Genomic DNA, 20064 nt, shown 5'->3' on the forward strand with positions numbered 1-20064 from the left:
TAGGTGTACACACACTTAGCAAAATGGGGCCCTGATCTCAGCTGAGACCTCCAGGTGCCATTGTGATGCTAATAATAATATTGTGAGATATCTGATGTGCAACTAAAGACAAAAAAGCGACTTGGTAGTTAAGTTTTTTCACATTTTGCTGCAAACTTGAAAAACGTGACTGCCAAAACGTTGCCACATTTTGCAAGATTATTATTTTTTTGCTCAAACATGGGCCCCTTTTCGGGGGTAGTGGAGCTCCTCCTCATTGAAAAGTGGTTTCCAAAATCTGATTTTTCATGCATTCCCCATGGGTGAAAACAGGAATGCCTTTGAATTTCATGGAAAAGCAAAATCTAAGCAGCATCCAGCCACCAGGAAACAAAACAGCAAATAACTTTGTCACGACAAAATGTTTCAGTGGTTTTTGCACAGTCCTGATGACAACAGCTGATGAAGGAACAACAAAATGGAGGCATTATATCATTGCAAGAAACACTCATTGGCTGATCACTAAGCCTGAGAGCAGGGACACTTTTACCTAGCACGTTCTGGTCCCGACACTGCAAGACACGTGGTTATAGTGCTCCATGAGGATGCCCATGCAGAAGAGCTACAGGAGCAGGGCCTTAAAGATAATGAGCCATATCCTTGAAGCTTTGCCAATTTACACCAGCTGAGGAGCTGCCATTTTTTGTAGCCTTGCCATGGGGAAGGTTCACACCCCAGAACAAAGTTGTACTTTCACTGCCTATTTTTTATCTTGAGGGAATTTTCCCTTATGACTAGCTGTGAGCAGCTCAGATGATCCCCTTGGCTCACGGAAGTTCCCTGCTGTCAGTTCTGGAGGCCACGGTGTTGAAGTCACAAGGCTTTTTGTGTTTAGCGTGATTTTCCAATGGAAGATAACTGAGCGTGTTAAAACACCTCCGATGGGAAGGGATTGAATCCTCCCCAAGTCCAGACGAGCCAAAGCAACAAACAGTTCAATGGCCCACTCACACCTTCTCAGATGGAAACCACCAGGGCAAACCCTGAGGAACAGGGAAGACAGTGGGACAGGGCGAAGGGCCAGAACAGCCCATCCACCAACAGGGTGGTGAGTCTAAGTCATTATCGCCCTTAAAGTTGAAGAACTTGAAACTCAGAGACAAGTGGGTCACAGCTGCAGGTATGCAACGTCTGCTCAGATCCCTAATGACAGCCCTGAGAGTCACGGCCTCTAATGGCTTTCCCCTCCCCAACCCTACGGCCAGAGGCCAGAGCTAACCTGCAAATCTGCCGCCTCCCACGTCTGTCTCTAGACCTTCTCCTTTAGGCTATGAGGATCTGATCCAGAGCCCACAGAAGTCAATAGGAATCTTTCCATTGGCTCCAGTGAGCTTTGGATCAGGCCCCACACCATTTTCTGACATCTCCATGAGGAGCTGGGAGCTAGACTGCAAGGAGTGCTGACGCTACCTGCCTCACCGTAGGGTTTTGACCCTGGGACTCAAGACTCTGGGAGACTTCTCAACACTGTCCGCAAAAATCTCTGGGCAACTTGGGGCTACACAGGTGCCATGGCTGCAGATACCACAACCAGGAAGGTAACGTTGGCTACAACAGAGCGGCAGGGGAAAAGTCCAGGGAAAGTTGCAAAGGAGACAGTTCTTGAGACCCTCGTGTCCAGATGGAGACACTTATACCTGGAAATATACTGCCCTGAGATTTTAAAAGATCTACATTTATCTAATTTCCTTCTCCTCCACTCTCTTGCAAAGGGAAATCTGCAGAGGAATGGGAGGCTTTTCCGCTCCCCATCACAGGAAAATAATGGTGTTGATCCAGGCACTGCCAGAACTCAAACCACGCTTGCCACGCCTATCCCTTGCACTCATGGGCATCGGCCTTGTGCACCCAGACATGTATGCTCAGGGTGACAAGGTCACACAACAGAAAGTCTGTGGAGTCATGGAGCCAAGGCTAGATTCTCCCCAATGGAACAAAAATGCCTTTCACAGTGTGATCGAAAAGAAAATGTTCATGTGGATTTAAGCAAAATCTAAAATCAACAAAGGGCCTATGGAATAGAAAGGCCAATGCAGAGAAGCAGCATCCGTCATCCTGATTCATGAGGGGCAGTTCCTGGAGACTCAACAAGATATATCTGTACCAGCATATGCACGATGTACCCAATGAGATCAGCAAATACAATGTCCTGCCTTGCAAAAGGAGAGGAACGTTTGGTAGATCTTACCTGTCTGTTAAAGTCCAGCCCATTTCGTTCATTTCCTACAACGAGAAGAAAAGAATGAATCTTGGTTTTGCTATACAGCCGAGAGATCCCATCTGGCCTCATTGTGCTCAGCCCTGTACAAACATATATGAAGACCCACTCCTTTCCCCGACATGCATACAATTTAATGCAGGACAAGAGACAACAAGTGAGCATGACAAACAAGGGCAGGGAGATGGGGTGGCAGGACATAGGCAGTGAGAATAAGATCATGCGGTTAACTAAAGCCGCTGTTGCGCAACTCATTGGCTGCGGAAGGTACCAAATCTTTACCGAAATAAACAGAATCAGCTCTCCCTGAGTGATGACTTACTGCACTGTGACAAGGGAGGTCAAGAGAGGGGGGTCTTGGAGGTTACTGAGGGAGGGATGTTCCATGGTATCAGGCAGCTAGGAAGCAAGCGCAGAGAAACTGTGGGAGGTGCTGGCAAACAGGTGACGAGGCTGTTCACCTGTGATCCTTTGGGGACTGTGTGGTGCTGAGCAATTATGGGAGATCTAAGGGAAGGGGCTGAGGGGGTGTGCTAAAAAGGCAACTCTGTGATTCAAAGGGAGACAGGCAAAAGCAAGGGGAATCAGACAGGATCCAACCCGAAGATGCAGCACAGGCCCTCACTCATTTCCCTTGGATGATAAACATCCCCTTCCCCGCACCCCCAAATCCCGTGAGTTCATTGGAACTTGGAAGTCAAACCTGGACCTCAATTTTCAGCCAGTTGCTACAATGTCTTGAGCCAAACCTCCCAGATCAGCACCCCAAACTTCAGAGGGTTCAGATCCTTGTTCCACATTTCCCAGCATAGGCTCATGTCTAATCCGCAGCTGCTGCCAGTCTCAGCGTCACACGTTCTTCCTTTTGCTCTATCCCTCCCAACACAGGCAGCGATGTCTGCCTGGCCATTATCCTTCCCTTTCTCTTCTGCTCCTTCAGCGACTTTACACAGTTTCCTTCGGCTCTTGGACTTGGTTATCTCATTGTCATAGACAGCGGCTGGGATGGGGGTTGGGTTTTACAGAACATCTGGGCTGGGATTTTTGAAAGGAGCATAAGGGAATTAGGCACCCAGCGGGAATGTCAACGGGCGGTGGGTGCCTAACTCTTTTTGGCTCCTTTGAAAATAAGCTTGAGGTTAGGCAGAAAGCCTTTCTTTCAGCAATTTAAACCAATGATTACCCAAGAGCAAACAACATAAATCCATGTTTTTATCTAGTTTCGATCTACACCGGCTTGCATGGTTGTAGGAACTTTTTAAATCTCACTAGAGGAACATGCGCCGCAAAGAGTAAGGATCTTTGTTTGAAATCTTGCTTTGCTCAGCACCAGACAACCAGAAAGAAAGCACACGAATGAGTCAGATCCTCAACTGCTGTAAAACACCACCGCTCCATCAGCTTCCTCTGGTTTCAGTCGGCTCGGTACCCGACTCTTGGTGCTCTGCCAGATTCAGAAGGCACCTAAATCTCCCAAGCCTGGAGTTTTGCTCTAAAGTTAGAACCCAGCATTTCCAAGCAAGGTCTGAACCTGCCAGAGTGACTCTGCCCCTCTTTAATCATGAGGGTGTGTGGCAAGCGCTGGTACAGAAATGAGGGAATGACGTGCTTTGAGAAGTACTCTGAGGGCGGGAGGAGACTTTCTCCCAGCTCCTACTTTGAGGGCGCTAGGGTTGGAAGGAACAAGCATGGTTGGCGACCAGTCACACATCGGGTGAGGATCCAACTCCTCTCCCTGGTTCACCTGGCAGTCAGCAGGTATGCGGCTGTTTTGCATAGTTCTGGCAGGAGCTCTGCTGCGAGTTTGCCTGGGGAGGTTTCTCTAGGGATGGGAGAGAAGGGGAAGCAGCAGGCTTCCGGCCAGATTTTTTTTGCCTGGAGTGTTTTGTTTACCACAGAAAAGACACACAAACAACGTGGTTGGTTCACAACCAGCGCAACCCCCGTTCGGATCCCTGGTGTCACTGTGACAAGCAGTGCAAAAATATGTCGGAATGACAGCATGATCTATTCTGGTGGGGGAGTGGCACTGTATGTGAAAGAAAGCATAGAGTCAAATCTAGCAAAAATCTTAAATGAATCAAACAGGACCATAGCATCTCTAAGGAGAGAAATTCCATGCTTGAATAATAAGAATAGAGCAGTAGGCGTATACCGCTGACCACCTGACCAGGATGGTGATTGTGAAATGCTGAGGGAGATGACAAGAAAACCCCAGAAAACCCAATTATAATGGGGGATTTCAACTATCCCTATATTGTCTAGGAGCACGTCACCTCAGGATGGGAGGCAGAGATAAAATTTCTGGACACCAATAATGGCTGCTTCTTAGAGCAGCTAATCCTGGAACCCACAAGGGGAAAGGCAATTCTTGATTTAGTCCTCAGTGACACACAGGATCTGGTCCAAGAGGTGAATATAGCTGAACTGCTGTGATAGCGACATGATGCAATTAAATTGAACATCCTTGTAGGAGGGGAAATCCTAAAGAAACCCACCGCAGTAGCATTTTACTTAAAAAAAGGGAACTACACAAAAACGAGGCTAGTAAAATGAAAATTAAAAGGAACAGTCACAAGAGTGCAATGCCTGCAAGCTGCATGGACACTTTAAAAAACACCATAGCACAGGTTCGACTATCTGCATAGCCCAAACAATATATCTGTTTAAAAAAAAAAGTCAGAGGACAAAAGAAAATGCCATCATGGCTAAACAACAGAGTAAAAGAGGTAGTGAGAGGTAAAAAGACATCCTTTAAAAATTGGAAGTCAAAACCTACTGAGGAAAACAGAAAGGAGCATAAACTTTGGCAAGTCTAAAATATAATTAGACAGGCCAAAAAAGAACTTGAAGAGCAACTCGCAAAAGACACAAAAACTAACAGCAATTTTTTTTTAAAGTACATCGGAAGCCTGCAGAACAATCAGTGGGGCCACTGGACAATGAAGGTGCTGAAGGAGCACTCAAGGAAGCGAAAAGCTATTGTGAAGAAGCTAAACGAAAGCTTGGGACCGGTCTTCACTGCAGATGATTTGAGAGATTCCCACACCTGAGCCATTCTTTTTGGTGACAAATCTGAGGAGCTGTCCCAGATTGAGGTGTCATTAGAGAAGATTTTGGAACAAATTGATAAATTAGACAGTAATAAGTTACCAGGACCAGATGGTATCCACTCAAGAGTTCTGAAGCGACTCAAATATGAAATTGCAGAACTGCTAACTGCGTTATGTAACCTATCACTTAAATCAACTTCTGTACCAGGTGACTTGTGGATAGCCAATGTAATGCCACTTTTTAAAAAAAGGCTGCAGAGGTGATCCTGGCACTCACAGGCCAGTAAGCTTAACTTCAGTACCAGGCAAACTGGTTGAAACTATAGTAAAGAATAAAATTATCAGAACACATAGATGAACACGATATGTTGGGGGAAGAGTCAACATTGCTTTTTGTAAAGGGAAACCATGGCTTACCAAAGCTAATAGAATTTTTTGAGAATGTTAACAAGCATAGGACAAGGGTGATCCATTGAATATAGTGTACTTGGACTTTCAGAAAGCCTTTGACGAGGTCCCTCACCAAGGGCTTTTGAGCAAAGTAAGGAGTCTTGGATAAGAGGGAAGGTTTTCTCATGAATCAGTAACTAGGAAACAAATGGTAGGAATAAATGGTCACTTTTCAGTAGAGAGAAGTAAATAGCAAGGTCCCCCAAGAATCTGTCCTGGGGCCAGTGCTTTTAAACATATTCATAAATGATCTGGAAACAGGGGTAAACAGTGGGTTGGCAAAGTTTACCGATGATACTAAATTACTCAAGATAGCTAAGTCCAAAGCAGACTGCAAAGACTCACAAAGGGATCTCACAAAACTGGGTGACTTGGCAAGAAAATGGCAGATGAAATTCAATGTTGATAAACGCAAAGTAATGCCCATTGGAAAACAGAATCCCAACCACACATACAAAATGATGGGGTCTAAGTTAGCTGTTACCACTCAAGCAAGATCTTGGAGTCATTGTGGATAGTTCTCTGCAAACAGCTGCTCAATGTGCAGCATCAGTCAAAAGAGAGAACAGAATGTTAGCAACCATTAGGAAAGGGAAAGATAATGAGATAGTAAATATCATAGTGTCACTATATAGATCCGTGGTACAGCCACACCTTGAATGCAGTTCTGGTTGCCCCATCTTAAAGAAAGATGTATTAGAACTGGAAAAAGTACAGAGAAGGGCAGCAGAAATTATTAGGGATATGGAACAGCTTCCACATGAGGAGAGATTGAAAAGAGGGACTTTTCAGCTTGGAAAAGAGACGACCAAGGGAGGTCTATAAAATCATGAACGGTGTGCAGAAAGTGAATCAGGAAGCGTTATTTACCCCTTCACATAACAGAAGAACCAGGGGGCACCTGATGAAATGAATAGGCAACAGGTTTAAAACAAACATAAAGAAGAACTTCTTCACACAAAGTGGAGTCAACCTGTGGAACTTGTTGCTAGGGGATGTTGTGAGGGCCAAAAGTATAACTGGGTTCAAAAAAGAATTCGATAAGTTTATGGAGGATAGATACAGAAGTTCATGGCTATTAGCCAAGATGGTCAGAGATGCAGCCCCATGCCTGTGATGTCCCTAAACCTCCAACTGCTAGAAACTGGGACTGGATGACAGAAGATGATCACTCAGTCATTGTCCAGTTTTGTCCACTCCCTCTGAAGCATCTGGCACCGACCACTGTCAGAAGACAGGGTACTGGGCTAGATGGACCATTGGTCTGACCCAGTACAACCATTCTTATGTTCTTAACCTCAATGTGAATCCCTGGCGTAACCGGCGCAACCCCCTTACGGATCGCCAGTGTAGCCATTACAAACCAGCACATCTCCTCCAGTTAGTTCCGAGCCCTGAAGTCTGTAGTGCTCTGGGCTTCCACTGGACAGACGCCCCTAGGCCTGGCAGGGCAAGCTTCCGTTACATCACCCCACATCATTGTGGCTCAGCTCTGACCCAGGGAAGATGCCCTCTAGGGGGCAAGAGGTGAGCTCCTCTTCATGGCCCATTCTGTCACTGGTCTCTCTGTTGAGATGGCCAGCAAAGGGGCCAGTTAGTGCTCATTGTGATGGTGGTTTTATTACACGGACCAAGATCCACCAACTCAGTTCACACAGGCCACTGAAAAGCTCTCACATGAGGATGCTTTTGTCTCTCTATCTTTCTCCCACCAAGGGCCATCGATACTTTGAGCAGCTAAGAATAATTTCTGGTACAAGAAGCCATGGAACAATAACGGCCAAGGGAGCAACAGTGATGTGACAGCTGATGATAGGTCACCTGTGGTAGCAGGAAACTGAGAATGTGGCATCATTTATAGAGACAGCCCACAAAGCAGAGGGAGTAGAGTGCTCACCCATTACCAGCAAAAGGACCTGTGGACAATTCTGTCTGCACTGACTGATCCCAGACACTCTGTCACTCACCCACTATCCCAGGCTTCCCTTGGGGTGGCTGGGTTGCATCCTTTTGCATTTTAGTTTCTCAGATGAAGTAGTGAGCCTGCTAAGGAAATTCTGGTGTTGTTATTGCTAACTCCTTGGGTTAGTTTGTCTTCTCTCCATTATCCCTAGCTGGGTCAGGTCTCCGATATGGCTAACAGAGGTGTTCATTTGCAGAATTTCTCTGTCTCTTAAACTTCCCGTTTGGGACAAATGCAGAAGTAGAGGAGACAGCTAGCTGTCACGGTAATGCAAAGAAAAGAAATCAAGAATGCCACAGTCCTTATCTTTGCCAGGAAACCACAAGCTGTAATTAACTCATGACACAACAATTGGTCTTACAACTTCTGAAACCATTCTCTAGTCACGTACAGGGAGCATCAGTTTGCCAAGAAAGCAACCTGTTGGCAACATACTGACTACACGAAAAGGGTTGTAGCCAGAAAAAAAGGCAAAAACAAACCCTAAATTAATTCACCCTACAAATCTGACTGAGCTGTGAAGAATGGAAGGGGATTGGTCCCTGGAAAATTTGGGCCATATGCTGATGGTGAGTTAAATGTTTATAAGGAGGGGCTGGGGAATTCACAGTGGGAACCGATTCCCCATGTGCTGCTTTGGATCATTTCATTCTGTGCAGTTGAACAATGAAAGAGGAACAATGTCAAGTAAGGAACAATGCCAGACAGACAGAGTGCTAGCTGCACTTATTTAGACAGTAAAATGTCATTACAACACCACACAGGGGACAATAGGAAGAACATTATTGCAATCGGATGATTTATATATTTGAAAAAAATGGTTAGGAAATTGGCTTGCTCACATTGACTGTCTATTGACATGATTGCTCCTACCACCAGCTCCATCATATCAACTATCCCATGATATTCAATGCCCGCTCGGCAGCAGAGAAGGAAAAAACCCCAGCAGCAATCATTAGAGCTATAAACGGCATTAGAGTCAGACGTTATAAAGGAGCAAAACCTCTTAGCTGCATTGAAAAGGACTTATGTTAAGCATCAAGTTAAAAGTGGTTAAGAAAATGTTCCTACTTACGGCCACAAATAAACGTGACGATCAAAATGAAAAGAATTGTAAAAAATCTAATAGACTCCTTGGTATTTACGTTATTTGGTTTTACATCTCACTCAGCTCGGACAATTCACAGATTTTAAGGCCAGAAGCGACCATCATCCAATCTGAACTCCTGCAGAGCACAGGCCGCAGATCACCTGATGATTCCCGCATTCAGATTGTCAATTTGTGGCTGACTAATACCACTACCTAGCTCTCATGCAGCAGGTTCATCTGTAGATCTCAAAGCACTTTACAGTGGAGCATCATTATCCCTATTTTACAGGGAGGGAAACAGAGGCACCAGGTGATGAGATTTGCCCATGATCGCCAGCAACCCAGTGGCAGAGCTGAGACAGAGCCCAGATCTGCTGCATCGCAGACCATTACGCTATCCACTAAGACACACTGCCTTCCCTACAGCATGGCTCTAAGTCAAGACAACGAAGTACGGAGACAACAGTCTCCCCACTCACTTCCCGCTGCTAGTCATTTTCGCTTTTCTGTTCTCACGCACTAGGACAAAGAGGCTGCGTTTGAATGGCACATATGCAAAGGAATGGTTTGTTTACTTTACACAAACAAAAATGCATGGAAACATTTCTATACATGTTCAATTTTTGTCAAAGTTCTTTTACTCAAAAGCTACATATGGGGCAAAATTTGACCCAACCATCCCTTGAACGTACATTGCAAACTCACTGGCGAAGGGATGACCTATTACTACGCCTGTGCATAGTGCCTGGCAGAAGGGGGTCCAGAGTTTGATGTCTCTGGATGTTAGCAGAATACAAATAAGTAACAGTACCAATAATGGTTGGAAACGGGTGTCATACAGTTCTGCTATATCAGCGATAACAGTGTCAATCAGGGATGTTCTATTATTTATTAGCTGTATTGTGGTAGTGCCTATGATCCATGGTCATGGACCAGGACCCCTCATGCTAGGTGCTGTACAATCACAGAGTACAAAGCTGACCCAATTTCACTCTTCTATTTTGCTAAACATAAAGGGACAGATCCTCAGTTGGTGTAAATCCCCATTCCTCCATTTACTTTAATTAACAGCCCAGATTCTCTCCTTCTGTACCGGTTGCTGGGCACCACTCAGGTGCTACTAAGTGGCAGAGTCTGGTCCCAAATGGCCAGCTGAAAGCATCCGCAGTGTAGGGGGGGGGAAATCAGCTGGCCACAAGTGGCATTGTGAGCTTCGACCCCCACATCATGGCAGCAGGCTGGGGCATGCTGGGGACTGGACGGAGTTCACCTGTGCCACCCGACATTTACAGCTGGCATACGGTCCCCTGGAGACCATACCCCGTTGGTGTAAGTGACAGCAGGCTGCGGGGCGGGGCAGAGCAAATGCGCTAAGGTAAACAAGGGAGCATAAATTCTGCTCGACAGTCCCCCTCCAACCCTTGGCAGTGCCAGGATCTCTCAGTGCAAGAGGCGATCTGGGCCCCCGTTTCCAGAGCCAGCACCATTAGTTTAATATATGGCTGGTGCCCAGAGTAGCTCACCAGACACCAGAGCCAGGAAAGACACATCTCCTCACTCCTCTCTCTTGCTGTCGGGAACGTGGATGCCTGGCTGATGAATAATTTTATTGACTGGAGTGCTGGCAAACTAGCCCCGGCCACTCCCCATTTATGGTCTGTCTGTTGGAGTGCCTTTTAAAACATCCTCCTCCTGTACACGGCCAGTTAACCCAGTGCAGGCCGATGTGCTGCAGAGCGAGGCCACGGGGCAGCACGGAGCAGGAAAGACAGATGCTTCACTCCCACGTTATCCAGGCTGAAAGTGCAGGCGGGGAGTTCCTCAGGGCAGGAGGGCAGAGGGGATAGTGGGTAGGGGTGGGCTATGGGCGAAGGTGAGAGTGAGTGAGATAACAGGGAGGAAGCGGATAAAGGAGAGGCAGCATGGGCTGAACAAAGGGAGGGAGACACCAGAGAGAGGCAGGTACATTCAAATAAGATTCTGCAGCCGCAACTACAAATGGAGCTATTCAGAAAGCCACGTCGTGCTCCCACGTCACCCAATCCCTGCTTGCCACCTTGGAATCACACTCGCTCCAAGGTTAGATTCAAGAAACATTTCTGGCGGGGCCCCTAGGATTCTTGAGGAAGCCGGGCAGGGCCTCGGCTGTCAATGGACAAACAGCCTGCTGGACAAACCTGGAGTCAGCTTCTGGGCATCCGGCCTGGTCTCCGTGGGAGAGTTGCTGCCGTTTGGTTAGAGGCGTGAATTCAAACCGATTGATGCAACTGGGGCAACCCCCTGTGCGGAGGCTCTTAGAGTGGCCTGTTTTGGTGCAGCTGAAACTGTTTAGGTTCAAAACTGATTTAAAGTTAAACCCATGCAGCTCTCCTGTGTAGACAAAGCCCCGGAGAATGCCTGTCTAGCCTACTTCCTGACAGAGAGACCCAGACGCTCCACAAGAGGGGAGGAGGACGGCAAGGAAAAGTGGAGGTGGGGGACACAGACAGGGTCCCAGAAGGAAACCCCCCAGAGTGGCACTTGTTGCCATGAGCAGCATTTCAGATTGCAAGGGCGGGGAGAGAGGTCTGGGGGAAAAGTCAAGCGGGCCTGCCCCTCCAAAACATGCCTGCTCTTCTGAGAGCACGGGATGCGCTTGTCCCTCTGATAAAGTCCTGATTAGAGTAAAAGCAGCCTTTGTCACCCCCCTTCTGTCCTCTCCCCTCCTTAAGCTGTAAAACCCCCTAATCACCTTCATTTGAATTTCAAATAACAGCCCCTCCTATGCCTCGTCCCACACCCCAACTGCCTCCGAGCTGGGCATATGGAAATTTCTCCTGCCTTAAACCCAGCTGCACTATGGAAATCAGCAGCCATATGCAAATCCGAGCAGGCCCTAGCACCATAGTAACCAGGTGTTTGCAGGCTGGCTGCAGCTGCCTTTATTTATCTGGGACCTGCCCTGGGGCTGATCCCTCTGCTGTTCTGGGCGGGAGAGGAGAGAGGCAGGCGAGCTCATTGGGTGCTGAAGGGAGTTGCTGGGTGGCGAGCGAAGGTGTGTGGTTATCCGAAGAATGAGCACAGCAGGGCGCCCTTCCCCTCCCCGCCCCACACGGCCCTGCCCGTCCATTTCAAACCTGCCCAGGCGGGACTCCCGGGAGAGTCAGCAGTGGGTGAGACATGGGGTCAGTGCCCCCGGCCGCGCCGCTGACTGTACCGTGGAGACAGCCAGTTAATGTGAGCCTGTTCGTGCTCCACAGTGGGCTGAGAACTCACCAACTCATTTCACATCAGCCACTGTACTGCAGTAACAGCACGAGAGAACTGTTCCCTTGGCCTGCATTTGAACCACTGACCTAGAGTGAAAGACTCCCTACCCCATTGAGCCGTAATCCAATTAGCTTTAAATGGACCCATATTATAAACAGCAGCACCTACGGCCCCCCAACAGTGATCAGAGCCCATTACTTCTGGTGCCGATCAAACATGAAGGGGAGGTCTGCGCTGGAGCTGTATAGCAGTACCTGCCTTACCGCTGATTGAGCCAACCTGATAAAAATAGCTGCATGGCTTGCAGGGCAGGGTAGCTGCCTGAGTACGTACTGAGGGTCAGGGGACAGGATTGTACGTGGGCAGCTAGCAGGGGCTATGCTGCTATTTTTAGCACACTAGCTTGATCAAAGCTAGCGTGGGTACGTCTTCCTGAGCTGGAAGCTCCACCTCCAGCTGCAGTGTTGATGGAGCCCCAGGGGGAGAGACAGTCCCTGCCCCAGAGAACTTACCATCTAACTAGACAAAAGGTGGGAGAGAGGCTTATTGCCCCCTGTTTTACAAATGGGGAAACTGAGGCACAGAGGTTGTGTGACTTGCCCAAAGTCACGCAGAGAGTCTGTGGCAGAGCTGGGGATTGAACCAAGCTCCCCTGTCCCCTTCACAAGAGCATCCATCCCCTAATCACCCAGCAGTGTCGATACAGATTAGCACGCTCAGGACTTCCAAAAACAATAGAGTATGGACAATAGAGGAAGGGAGAACTTTTGCTCATGACGTTTTTGCCTGCAGCGGTGGCTTTGGTGGCAGACAGACACAGCCTCCCATCTCAGGAACTGCCTCCAGTCTCTTGAGCCGCCTGCCAGTAAAGTTTGGGTGCTTCCGTGATAGCCACTCTTTTGGCCAGCGGCCTGGAGACCACCTGAGCTAAAGTTGGCTCGCTAGGGCTGTGACAATTCACATCCTCTGCTGACTGGCACAGAGCAGGACCTGTAACACACGCTGGGCAGTGGGAGGATGTTGGTACGAGGCCAGGCTGGGGTTCAAGAGGGAGAAGAGTGGCTCCCAAATCAAGGGAAACAGGCTCCCAGGGGGATGATTTTCAGAAGTGTGGGGCAGCCGCAATTCATTTGCCTTTGGTGGGAGCTGGGGTGCTCAATTGGACAGATCTTTGCTTAGGCTCCTGGAGGCGCCTCGTGGGGGAAAACAAAGACCCACCGGTTAAATAAGTCAGCCTGTGATGTGATGTAAGTTACGTCAACAGTAGAGTAAGACAGAGAAACCAGGGCTTCTCACTCCCAGTCCAGCGCTCTAGCCATGCCACCACGGGCTGTCCTGGAAGGGTACACAGGGGGACTCCTGAGGCATTGGGCAGCACAGATTGTGCTAAGCTGGGCTTCAGAGGGCTGGGCTGCTTTGTCCCTCCTGCCCTAGGATGCCTATGCGCCGTGCTCTCCCTGGTCTCCTGTGTGGCCGTACAGCTCCCCACTTGCCCGGTGGAGCAGGGTGGGGATGGAAGATGTTCCCAGTGCCTGCAGCCATTCAGCTACTGACGGTTGTGTTTGAAGTGCTTCCCCATTGCACTTTTGTTTAAGCCTTGGTTCTCCCCTGACTGCGACTGAGAGAAATCAAAGCGAAGTAGCTCTGCTTGGAGCGACTGGTGGTTCTGATCCAAACAGACAGCACACAGCAAAGGCCTGCCGCAAAGCAAAGGGACCCAGGAGAGTCTTGCCTTGTTATTTCATTACACCAGATATGGAGGTTTCAGACAACCGCAGGACGAGGCAGCTCTCTGCTTGCTGGCTTGGAGAGCCGGAGCGACGCTGATTGGGGCTGAGCCCCTCCATGACCTTTGAAGTCAACCCATTATTTGCTGGCATGGCCATGTCCATTTCCCCATCTTCCACACCTGCACAAACCGGGCTCAGAGACGCACGGCGGCACAGGCAGGAAGAGATGAGACGAGACGAGAAAGACGCACTCAGAAGCTCCACTCCCTCGTGCCGCCTGCTTTCTCCCAGAGAAAACACACTCGGTGTCTCAGCCCAGACCAACAGATCCAGCACATCAGAGGGGGCTGTGCCCACCACAAACCCCCGTACTTTCTTTTATTTATCCCCCTCCCGATCATTTCAGGATTATGATGTAGTATTTCACCAGTCCCACAGAGGAGAATGGTGCCTTCCAGGAAAATACAAGGGACGTCCCCAACCCAGCCCCACGAGGCTGCATACGTTTATTAATACTCCATTGGTGCCAAGAGGCCGGCATGAGAACGGGGCTCCATTGTACTTGGGGCGGTACATACACACAGTAAGAGGCAGTCCCAGCCCTGACAAGCTGACCCTGTACCACAGCCCTCGTTACTGTAGGTAGCTCCATTTGAATCAGAGGGATTGCTCCTCGTAGTAAGGGGAGTAAGCGTGGCAGCATCAAGATGGAAGACAGACACGACATAAAGGCTAACAAGGATCCTTTGAGTAGAAGAATGGTCCAGTGGTTAGGGCTCTAGCCGTGGTCTTGAGAGAACCAGGCTTAATTTTCTGCTCCATCACACACTTCTTGAGTGACCTCAGAGCAGCCTGAGAGGAGACAGCTACACTGCAGCTGGAGGTGAAACAGGCAGCTCGAGGAGATACACACCTACTATCTGTAGCCGGGCTAGCGAACCGAGGCTATGTCTACACTGCAATTAAAATCCCACGGCTGGCCCGTGCCAGCCGACTCGGGCTTGCGGGGCTCAGACTGCGGGGCTGTTTCATTGCCATGGAGACGTCTGGGCTCAGGCTGGAGCCTGGCCTCTAGGACCCTGTGAGGTGGGAGGGTCCCAGAGCTCGGGCAATAATCCGAGCTGGAATGCCTGCACCACAACTAAACAGTCCTGGGTGGCTAATTGTACTTGAGCCAGATCCCGAAAACAGCAGCATAGCCGCAGAGGCGTGGACTAGCTGCCCGAGTACGATCCCATTCCAGACCCGAGATACACACTCAGGTGGCTAGCCCAGGCCCCCATGGCTACAAACTGCTCACAGATACTGAGGTAGAAAGATCCTACAGGAAGGGGAGCCAGATAAGACCCTAGTAGCACAGAACACCTGCTGGAAGGTGCTGCGCATACTCACCTCCTGTTAGCACTAGGGGAACTGAAGATGCACCGAGTGGATGGGGGGTAACGCCGAGCTGGCTGAAATTTTTTGAGACTTTTTTTTTTTGTTGGGCGGGTGGGAGAAGGCCTTTTTTCTAAAACAAGAAGTTCTCATCCCAGATCACGTCAAGATGGTTCCTCTTACGTGACAGACGTCATGTCTTTTAAAAAAACATATTCAAAGTGTTTCGTATCTAAATAGTCAGGATCAGTTTTGATGGGCTTTTGGTAAAGGAAAAATGTGACTAACTTCTTCTGGGGAAAAAATAGAAAATTCATGGGAAATTTTGAAAAAGAAAATAGGAAAATGGGTCCACTTTGAAATGAAAATCAATTTTGAAGTTAATTCTTTTTCCCTCCCCCTCCATGAAAATAGGTCATCATATTTCAGCCAGTTCTGAGAAAAGTCATGAGTTATGCTTTTGTTGTTGACACTTCCCATCAGAGCCGGTAGCTTTGTTTTTTTAGATCGGGAGCCAGTTCTACATAGGTATTTAGGTGCCTGAAGAGGCAGATACATGCCTAACCTGCTTTAGCAGGTAAGAAAATCCCAGGTGCCTAACTCCCATTAAAAGTCAATGAAAATAAATGTAATTCCCACTAGGTGCCTATCTGTATCTTTGTGTGTCTGTAAGTCTGACCCTAGTACTTTTTCATTCTTTATCATTACAATATCTGTAGCTAGGTAACTCTTCCTGGGAAGAGACAAGATTCCTGGGGGGCTGCTGTTTGGTTCATTCCAATTCATTAGATCTTTGAGAAATGGAAGAAAACCAGCCCTCAATTAATGAGCCTTTCAAAGGGACTTTTTATTTGAAGCTCGTAAGCAAAATAGGTTACTACTCTGAATTGCAGTAGTCCTTCCCCTGACAATATGAATGAGGGAAAATAAAATGAACTTTTCTGGCAGTTCAGTAAATGTGTCTGGTTATTTATTAATCAACAGAATAAGAGTTAAAAAAAGTTTTATTTAAAAATAAAATATATGGCCAGTTCCCTTCAATTAGCTTAGATCCATTGATATCAGTGGAACTAAACCACTTTACACCAGCTAGGGATCTGATGCATCAAACTCAGCCAGAAAGCCCAATCCTGTACAGAGCAACCTTACATTCCACTGATATTTGTGGGAGGTGAAGTCCAAGAGCTCTTAGCAATTCATAGAATTGAGGCTTGAGGGTTTATTATAGCTAGGACAAAACTCCTGGGGGCAATCCTGAGAAGGTTAGAATTTCATTGCAATACCTGCACACATGTGGTTACAATCTCCCCCTTGTTTATTCACCTCTGAAGATCCTAAACATGCCAGACAGCTACAGAGGTTGTGTTAAAAGAGTCGCTAAAAAATTAATGACCAGATCATTGCTGCTGACGGAACAGAACTATTTCCTCCAAAACTGAATGGAAAATCTTTACAGATTTTTTTTCTCTCTGCATGACTTCAAGGTCTTGAGAGCACTATTGACTCAGCTCCAATTATAAATTTATGTTTTTAAACAAAGGTGCTTCACCCACGTGCTTTCACTTCCAACCCATCACTAGGAAGAGGACCTATTTTCCTGTTTAAATACAGCTAGTTACTAAGTGAATTTAAAATGAAAGTATTTTATCCAGCGAGCCCAATTCTGATCTCAGCTATACAAGTTTCACATCAATGTAACTCCACTGATTTCAGCAGAATTACTCTGCAATTAACCAAGTGTTACAGAGCAAAATGGGGCCCAATCACTAGGTAAAGAACTGATACTAGAAAGAGCACTTGATGTAATGAGCTACGGTTTCCCAGGCTTGAAACAATTAAAATGAGATTAGTGTGATCTTCCAAGAAATACAGGGTCAGAATTTCAGAAGAGTTCACCATCAAAATAACTGGCCAGACTGGGTGCATATTGGACTGTTTTGAATATCCGGCCCTTCTTCTGAGTGCGGAAGACTTGAAAAATCTAGCTCTGAGTTCTTGTGACACCAATGGAACTTTTGACGTTGACGTCAGTTGAGGCAGGCTACCATCCCCACCCTTTACACAGAAACCTGCATTGACTAATGGTGGTGCTCCTGGCTAACCCAACAGATCAGTGAGCTTCGCTATTTTCCCAAGCGGGAGCCACTTTGGCAAAAGACCTTCAATGTGAGAGCCACTCAACTACTAAATTTACACGTTGGTTGCTGTGGTAATATTACACACATTACAATATTATACAATGGATATACTTAGATGTACTTATTGTTGCACATCACACCGTGTGGTCAATGTGACGTGTAAAGGCGGCGGACTTTGATCGGCTGGGTACATATTCTAGTGTTAAAAATAAAATAAATTGGAATATAAACAATTAATCAGGGAGCCGCCCTTAGGGTCGATGGGAGTCACCACTGACTCCCTAGCCTTGCAACGAAGAACTCGGCGACAGAATTTTTCCACTTCCAAATTCTAATATCTAAATAAAAGGTGAGTTCAAGTCCTATTAAAATGTCTTCAAGATTCTTTTGTTGTTCTAAGATGATCTCATCTCCTCCAAATCTTTTTAAATGAGAAGAGTAAAATGACAGTGAAATCATGGCATTTAAAACTCTGTTTTGTTGTAATGCAAACAGAGATTCTTCAGAGGCTCCAGCGGCAAAAAAGAGTTCTGCACATTGGATACGCGACGTCGTACCGAGATCTTTGAAATACCTGGCTACGTCACAATGGGTGCTGCTGGGTTCTGAGAACAGTTTGAAATGTTGGTCCATATTTCAATGCATAAGTGGGAGCTAGCCCTTTTGAAAACCTGGCCCCAGTTGTGAATGCCAATCACTTAAAAATCTGACCTTTTGGGAACCTTTGTCCCTAAAAGCCTCTGATTCAACGGGAACCTGCTTGTGAACATTGTAAAATATTGAATTGACACATCCAGCATATTTCAGGCTGTCCTACACTGGGACTGGAGGATTTGGTGGACATTTGTGCTAAATTTGCATCCAAAAAAAATCAACCTAAAGGCACTGTTCATCAGCACCCCATATTCACGGAGCACTGGAGTGAAATGAGAGCCAAATGAATCCCTGTTGTAACTTTACTGATTCCACTTGCATATACACCAAGGAGAAACGTGACCCTGGGAGTTTTGTCTGAGTAAAGACTCCTAAATAAGCTCTTAACTGTACTTCAGGACCATCTGTGCAAGGTTGGGTACTTCAAGAATATTTTAATATTATTAACCCACTTAACAGCATGTTGGTGTATTTCAATGCTTAATCATGATGAACATGACTGAAATTTGAGCTGGTTAATAGCGATTAAGAAAAAGAACTTTCATGCTGTTCTGGCTGCGAGCTCAGTTCTACCCCACCACAGATTCTACAACACACAAGCTGGTTGGATGAGTCTGGACGCAGAGCACGAATGCAACATCCAGAAACGCACACCTCCCCCTTCTAGCACCCCAAATCCTGGGAGAGGAGAGAGAAGAAGCTCTCTTACCTGGTTCCACTTGGTCAGATTCATTCGGCGCTTCCGTAGAGTCTGCCACATCGCCACTCATCTTGAGTGCTGAGAAGAAGGCATAACTGATTTTAATAACCAGTCACAGACCCAGGCATATGTGGCTTCCACTGACCACCACAAATCGATGTGGAATTACAATAAACCATCAGACTTTCAAATTCCTGCTTCCTCAACATAGAATATTCATCAGCTCCAAGAATGCTTTTTCCCTCCTGTTGCTCTCCACATTTCCCTCATTCCTTTCTCCCTCCTCAATTCACCATTAGATTTTTCACCTTTTGTGCCGTCCATTTCGGACATCAAGGGGAGTCTTTGGCAATTGGGATGGGAGGTCCCCTTTCCAGATCGGGCTCTTCCTAGAGTTTATTAAACTGGTTTCCTGACTGAGCTAACTGGGGAGAAAATGTCCTACTGATGCTCCTCAGTTTGGGGCCCAATCATGAACTTTCCCTACCTCATTCTTCATCTTTCCCCCTCTCCCATTATCTGTTCAGCAACCACAACATGTCTGGTGCTGTACAAAACACACCCTATAGATGGCCCCTAAAGAGGCGCACGCAGAGGTGATGAGACGCAGCAGAAGAGGGAATAACTTAGAGGGCGGTCTCTCTCTCTCGCTCTCAATCTCACTCTCCTGCCAGTTACCTCCCAAATTCAACTTGCCTCTCTCAGTCCCACCCTCACCTTGATCACAGCCCCCCACCCTTACCCTCACAGCCCCCCACACTTTGTTCTTTAACTTCCAAAAAGACAGTGCGCCACTTCTGGCAAAGTGACCCCCCAATGACAAGCGGAGCCATCTGCTATCTAACACCAGCATTTCTGCCTGAGCCCTTTTTATCTCAATAAATCAAACATTTACCCTTAAAGTGACAGCTGCCACCACGCCTGGGGTCAGAACCTTCTTCAGGGACAGCTGAAAGAAAGGGAAGGTGAGAAATAGTCAACTTTGCACTAACTTGCTGTATAGGTCGTCTCCTTATTAAAGAGCCAGAGTACAGAATCAGTTGAAGAAGGAAGAATGCTATAGTCAAATTCACACGGACTCCCCCCTTTCCAGGAGGGGGTTTAACTCCTTCCAACCCAGCTGGACAAAATAATAATAATAATAAAAAAAAGAACAAACCGATTAATTTGCATAGACTTCCAGCAGCCAATCCCCCTTGAGGAAATAGGCTGATTTGCATGAGGTAATAATAATACAATATGCAAGCTACATGTGTGCGCTCATGTGGTTTGTCCTGGATAGAAGAAGCAGGTGGAAACCGTCCCCTTAAAAAGACATTGTCTGAATCAGGCAAACTCTTTTTAAAAAACATAAACCAACTATTTTCATGCAGCAAGAAGAGAGGAGAAGTTAATAGTGTTTT

At 47.1% G+C, this 20064-nt stretch overlaps 1 protein-coding gene across 1 annotated transcript in view; it reads right to left on the reverse strand.

Moving 5' to 3' along the window:
• Positions 1-20064, reverse strand: part of POU2F3 (POU class 2 homeobox 3) — a 55015-nt gene that overhangs the window by 30190 nt on the left and 4761 nt on the right. Inside the window, exons 2-4 of the mRNA XM_067562731.1 lie at positions 19557-19610; positions 18671-18739; positions 2228-2262 (exon numbers count right to left, since the gene is read on the reverse strand). Coding sequence (XP_067418832.1) covers positions 2228-2262; positions 18671-18739; positions 19557-19610 — 158 coding nt within the window. The remainder of the gene's footprint in view (positions 1-2227; positions 2263-18670; positions 18740-19556; positions 19611-20064) is intronic.

Source organism: Emydura macquarii, unplaced genomic scaffold (genome assembly GCF_026122565.2).
Source record: "Emydura macquarii macquarii isolate MOO-44397 ecotype Brisbane River unplaced genomic scaffold, CSIRO-AGI_Emac_v2 contig_312, whole genome shotgun sequence".
In the NCBI taxonomy this organism is placed as follows: domain Eukaryota; kingdom Metazoa; phylum Chordata; order Testudines; family Chelidae; genus Emydura; species Emydura macquarii.